This window comes from Sceloporus occidentalis, unplaced genomic scaffold, assembly GCF_023333645.1.
Source record: "Sceloporus occidentalis isolate IW3139 unplaced genomic scaffold, rSceOcc1.0.p SCAF_1, whole genome shotgun sequence".
Classification (NCBI taxonomy): domain Eukaryota; kingdom Metazoa; phylum Chordata; class Lepidosauria; order Squamata; family Phrynosomatidae; genus Sceloporus; species Sceloporus occidentalis.
The window spans coordinates 23459938-23466603 of record NW_028316981.1 but is presented as its reverse complement, the minus strand read 5'-3'; the positions used below and the strand labels follow the sequence as shown (position 1 = coordinate 23466603).

General features: G+C 44.7%; 1 protein-coding gene across 1 annotated transcript; it reads right to left on the bottom strand.

Annotated features, from left to right (window-relative positions):
• Positions 1 to 304: 304 nt before the first annotated feature.
• Positions 305 to 5353, bottom strand: RPS5 (ribosomal protein S5). Its single transcript, XM_089516453.1, has 6 exons — positions 5248 to 5353; positions 3221 to 3326; positions 2875 to 3084; positions 994 to 1122; positions 817 to 915; positions 305 to 423 (listed from the first exon to the last, which is right to left on the bottom strand). The coding sequence occupies exons 2-6, from the start codon at positions 3323 to 3325 to the stop codon at positions 355 to 357; spliced, it is 612 nt and encodes a 203-aa protein (XP_089372579.1). The 5' UTR covers position 3326; positions 5248 to 5353; the 3' UTR covers positions 305 to 354.
• Positions 5354 to 6666: the final 1313 nt, after the last annotated feature.

The window sequence follows — 6666 nt, the reverse complement described above, 5'->3', positions numbered from 1 at the left end:
CCCTCATGTCCCCAATGACCTTCTCATAACCTTCCCACCCCACTCCCTGCCAGCCACTACAGAATCCTAATGAACTCCCATTAATCTCCAAATCTGGGGCATGCACCCTGTCCACGCTTCTCCAACTCAGTAACAGATGAACCAATGTATGGGACACTCTCACACCTTGATCCATCTTCCAAAAGCAAGCTGCCTGGGAGGAGGCAATCCAAGCAACACAGGTATCCCACTGCAAGAGGCACATTTACTGTTCTCAGAGCTACAGCTATTCTGGAAATAAACTGCAGTTCACCCAGAAACAAAATAGTATGAAAACAAATTATTTATTTGCTTTGAACCTCCAGACAGAAGCTCTTAACGGTTGGACTTGGCTACACGCTCCAGCTCGTCCTTCTTCTTGATGGCATAGGAGTTAGATGAACCCTAGGAATCAGAAGGAACTGTGAGACTCATCCTCAAAATCACATTCTCAAAACTCAGCTTGTAATCATAGTTGGAAGAGACCACAAGGGCTATCCAGTGACATGTTTCCCAAATTCCAAAAACACATTTGCCTTCAACTCCAACCCCTCTCTCTCACCTTGCTCCTCTGGGCCTTAATTAGCACTTTAACATCCAACATCAAAAGCCCTGCTACTGGCCTCCCTGTGTTAGGACTTGCCCTATATTAAACAGGCTTAGACTGAGTCACTATCAACTACTCCAGAAGCTCTGGTACTTTATAATATATAACCGTGAAAATGGTCCCATAGTCAAACTGAAGATCTATTCTCTACCACCCTATCTGACATTAGCTTACTGTTAGTTCAGCCTCACCTTTGCTGCATTGATCAGCTCATCTGCTAGGCACTCAGCAATGGTCTTAATGTTCCTGAAAGCAGCTTCACGGGCCCCAGTGCAGAGCAACCAGATAGCCTGCAAAGAGATAGAGACCAGTTGGCAAAAAGAGTGAGTTGACACAACACCAACTTGCTCTTGTGTAGCAGCCCATACCTGATTAACACGACGCAGCGGTGACACATCAACAGCCTGTCTCCTCACTGTGCCGGCTCGGCCAATACGGGTGGAGTCCTCACGAGGGCCGCTGTTGATGATGGCATTCACAAGGACCTGCAGGGGGTTCTGTGACAAAGAATATAGCAAGTTAAGATCACAAACGTATGGGAAGGAAAATACAGTTTTTGTAACAGCCAGTGTAATCTAACCGAGCTGGAGCCACATCATAAGTCTATGTTTCCTTATTGATAATATGCAGTAATGGTATTCTGCTGGCTCATTAAAATAAAAACTTGAACTGCTCCCCTGGAGAATGAGACTGTTCTGACAATCAATTATTCTAGTTATTCCTGCTACAATCTCAGTGAAGCAGACAACTATCAAGTATAAACATGCAGCTAGAACACAGAGGTCATCTATAGAAAGGACTGAAAAGCCTGGGTGGCTCCAGCATCAATCTGGCAAATGCCATATCAAAAACAAACACTGCCCATATTATCTATTCACATAATACGGGAACCACATTATGAACAGCAGTGTAGGCTAACCCAGTAAGAACAAATGTATACAATGGTATATCTATTTCCACACTACTCCTTAACCCAATAAAACTAGTCCCAACATGTGGTCCTGCAATTCAGAATTGTGGCAACTAAATAAGAAAGTTACTGAATGATAACCCAAACTCTTGTGCTGAAGTTTTTCTAAGCTAGCATGGTGCAAGATATATGATGCAAATATGCTAACATGGTACAACAGATAACTGCTTTGTACCCAGTATGCCAAGTCCTGCAAGCAAATGTCCAGAAAAATCAATCAGCCCCTCTCACCCCATCAAATATATACCTTGTACAGCAGTTCCCCAATACAATCTCTCTTCCCTCTTAAAGTCAGACTATATGCAACAGAATCATTTTCCTGGTCTGACATCTCAGCACTGTAACTACAGAACTGTGGTTTGCTTGGCCACATCAGATTTGTTTTTCACATCTTAAATGGCTGAACCATGAGTATTCATCAACAAGTGTTTTTTTTCACTCAGCCTCAGAATATGGGGGTTTAAGCCCATCTACAGAATGCTGTACAACAGGCTTCCCTAGTAATGGAGATGAGCACTGCCCCCTACAGTCAGACACAACTAGAGAATCATATCTAAGGGGAAACTTTTACCTTTAACAGAATGCTAAACTCATTAGATGATGAGTAACTTTATTCTGAAGAGGCTATGGTGCCTGATTAGGACAATGCTGAATAACACAATTACGCATTACTTCATTAGTTATTGTGTTATTTGATATTTCAATCCAACAAATCTAGCTGATTTTTGGACTAACCAAGATTATTTTAGCCTGTATGTCTGCACCTAAATTTCTAGATTATACATATTCTTTGCCTAAATTGTTACTGAAAAGGTTGAGTGTGACCTTTCTAGTCTTCCTCTCCTAGACTAATCAGGGTCCACAGCATCTGTGCCTCCTCAAAATAAAGCTATTCGGCTCCTAGTGAACTTAGCATTCTTTTTAATGAAAAGCAGTACTGGGCTTCATCAGTGGCCATACAGCTACTGAGAAAGGTGACAGTCTTTTATCTTCTATGCTGCTAGGATGTAGCACATGAGCTGCTAGCATATGACAAAAGCAGCAATTTTCTTCTTGAGAAGAACATGCTTGCTACCTAATCAAAGTCTTCTGCAATGGTACCTAACTGAAGTTCGGTGTGCATGGCTAGTCCTCTGTCATATTGCCAATGTTACTTTGAGTTAGATATGAGTTCATTTCTTCTTCCCCTAGTGTCCAGGGTCAAAAATCCAACTCACCACCTGTCTATCTTATCCCCATAGTTTTTCTGACTAACCATATGCCACCTTCTGAAGCTCACCTCTCCTGTGAGTAGATGGATGATCTCAAAAGCATGCTTGATGATGCGCACAGTCATAAGCTTCTTCCCATTGTTGCGTCCATGCATCATCATGGAATTGGTGAGGCGCTCCACAATGGGGCACTGGGCCTTGCGGAAGCGCTTGGCAGCATATCGTCCAGCACTGTGAGGCAAATACTTGGCATATTTCTCCTTCACAGCAATGTAATCCTGGAAATGCACAAGAAAGAGCCATCAGGGGGCAGAAATTTTAGGAGGGAAGTCAGATGTACAATTCTTGTTCATCCACAAACCCATTGAGAAGATAGTCTGGATCTGGAGCCCCTTCTATCCTTAGCTTCCATACCTGCAATGAGATGTCACTGATCTGAACATCATCTGTGCTCCATTTGCCAAAGAGCTTGATATCAGGGGTCTCTGCCACAGCAGGGGCTGTCTCCCAGTCAGTCATTCTAAAGAAGAAATAAAATAATATCAGATCCTGCATGTGCCTAAATCTACTCTCAAAAGCAAAGATCTAGTTATAAATCACACCTGCTCCCCTTCCTGCACAACTGAAAATACACATGAAGGTATACCTGGCACTCTTTCCAGATAGACTGGATACAGCAGTATTTGTGAAATCAGATTTAAAGCGGCAAGATAACTGCACAGTCTATAACAGTGGTTCCCAAACATTGGTCTTCCTGGTGTTTTGGACTTCCAACTCTCTGAATCCCTTGCCAGCTTGGCCCAACAGGAATTCTGGGAGCTCAAATCCAAAACATCTGGAGGACCAAAGTTAGGCAATCACTGGTCTAGAGGATGCAATTATTACATAGGCAGGGCTAAATTTCATTCCCTTCTAATACAGTCCATCTCAAGGCCAGAATGGTGGCTTATATCTAAGTGCTGCTTATTTCATTCTGGCCTATTACCTATTCCAATACAAGTACCAAGCAAACAGAAATGCCATATGGCCATTCTTTCAATTCTGGGTTACCAATTAAGCTGGTCCCAGAAAGGCTTGTGCCCTATTAAGAAAGACTATGATGCCCTCTCCTTCTAAGACAGAGATGGGGAAGCTGTGGCCCTCCATGTGCTACTGGAGCCTAATTCCCATTAATCCCAGGCAGGCTAACTGTGAGGCACGACAGCAGTGTAGTTCACTTACATCTAAAAGGTAACATGTCCTCCACACATTTTAAGATTAGGAAGACCAGCCAATCCAAATTTGGGTAACGTTAGCTAGATTATATGGAATTTATTTGTGCAGCAAATACAAACATACTACTACATTTGGAGCAAGCTGTGAAACCAACATGACTGTCTGTTCCCTGCCACTTGCAGAGAAGCATGTATAGCTAAATCTACTCTTCTTCTGTGAGAAGGGTGGAAAAACAGGAACTCCCCTTAAACAGGGATTAGGGTTCAAATCACACTGCAGAAATGATCCAGTTTGAGACTGCTTTTCCTGCCCTGGCTCAGTGCTAGGGAATCCTGGGAACTGTTGTTTATTGTGGCACCAGAGCTCTCAGACAGAGAAGGCTCAATGTCTCACAAAACTACAGTTCCCAGAATTCCACAGCCATGAGCCAGGGCAGTTCAGGTGGCATCAAACTAGATTATTTCTGCAGGGTGTTGTAGAGCCATGTTCAATTGCCGGGGGAGAGGGGCAATGTACAGAGAAAAAAGAAAGAGCACAACAATACTGGAAATGCACAATGCAAATATGATATCAAAATGAGGGGACAATAAAGATGTGTGCTGTGACTCACAAACTGATCAAAAATTGAGAAAAGGAAGCCCCAATCTAAAACACAAGCAAATTCTTCACAGACTGGAAACCATGTCTTATGAGGAGAGGCTTAGAGAGGTGACATCCCTTCAAGTATTTAAACAGGGCTATCATATCACCTCTTAACCTTCTTCTCTTCTCCAGGCTAAACATCCCCAGCTCCCTGAGTCTTTCCTCATAGGACATGGTTTCCAGACCTTTCACCATTTTAGTTGCCCTCCTTTGACACACTCTAGTTTCTCAATGTCCTTTTTGAATTGTGTTGCCCAGAACTGGACACAATATTCCAGGTGGGGCCTGATCAAAGCAGAATACAATGGCACTATTACTTCTCTTGATCTAGACACTATTCTATTGATGCAGCCTAAAATCGCATTGGCCTTGTTAGCTGCTGCGTCGCACTGTTGACTCATGTTCAACTTGTGTTCCACTTGGACTCCTAGATCCCTTTCCCATGGAGTCCGTTCAGCCAGGTGTCCTCATCCTATAGCCGTGCATTTCACAGACTACAAGGCACGGGGTTCCCCTTCCCAAGCCTCCCGAGGCCCCCTCCCTCCCTCCCTCCCTCCCTCTCCCGGTCGGCGGCCGAGGCTCACTTGGAGGATCCCTGCTTCCCTCCCTGCGTGCCGCTCTCTCGCTGGCTCCGGCGGAAAAGGACCTCGCACGGGGCTACCCAAAGTGTTATCCACGGGCTGAGCGCATCCGGTTAGCAATGCGCATGCGCGCAACCCCTCGCTGGCTCCTTTCACCCTGTTCGCTATTGGGCGAATGAACGCCTCGCGAGGTTCCACTGTGGTCCGCGCATGCGTGGTCGCTGCCTCTGTTCGCCTCCGATTCAAAATGGCGGCTTGGCTAGTGGAGGAGGCTGAGGAAGTGCCGCCTTTTCCCCTATGATTGAGGTTGCACCCGTTCTGCGGAAATAATCCAGTCTGACACCACAAGGAGACTCTTCTTCACACTGGATAGATAACCCAGTTCAAGTGCAATGGCTCAGTGCTAGGGAATTCTGGGAACTGTAGTTTTGTGAGGCCTTTAGCCTTCACTGTCAGAGACTTCCGGTGATGACACAATAAACTACATTTCCCAGGATCTGTCAGACTGGGTTATTTCTGCAGTGTTGGCCTCACTGAGGCTGGTGTGCTGTTTTGTGTCTCATTCTTTCGCAATGGTAAAATTACTGTAACGTCCAAAATCCACAAAACAGGGATACCTTGGTGGGTCCAACTATAATGCAGAATATAAATCATGCAAGCCTTTGAAGCTCCAGTGGCTCTTCATCAGGCAAAGGAGAAAGGAGGATATGAGGGTGTTCAGAGCCACAGGGCTACATTTTGTCACCTTGTTCTCAGTCAGGCTGGTATGGAGAGAAAGAGAGGCCCATGCAGGCAGAGGGCATTCCTTCTGGCCATGTGAGATCTGGGAAACAAAGAGTCTTAAAGCCCAAGAAATAACTCCATTAGCAACATAAAAAGATGTATCCGTTGCCCAATGAAGAAGCCAGTGGAGCTTCAAAAGCTTGCATCATGTATTTTGTGCATTTCACTTGGTCCAATAAAGGTACCACTTTTATTGTGGGTTTTGGATGTTCTTGTACTTTGCTGTACGGCCAACGCAGCTATCCCTGGATATGTTTTCACAATGGCAACTTAGGATCCTTTAGGGATCTGCCACATATGCTAAGAAGCCCTGGCAGAGGGTTATTGGACACTTCTGGATGACTAGGAACAACGTGTAGAGCTTCTACTATACCATCTTAGGCTTGTTAGATGTTACTGAACTGCAACCCCCAGCATTCCTAGTCAGCACAACCAGTTGTAAGGAATGTTGGATGTTGCAGTGTAACAGCATCTGGAGAATCACACTTTGCCCATCACTGCTCTTTGCACTGAAGCACAGTTGTCGGGCAATATTAAAATGATAGTTCTCAGCTTGATGCTATGGTTATTGTTTTTCAAAATTAGGTTCCAGAAGGCAGGTATTAGTTTGGGGTGCAAGGCAGGGGCTTTGGCTGATGC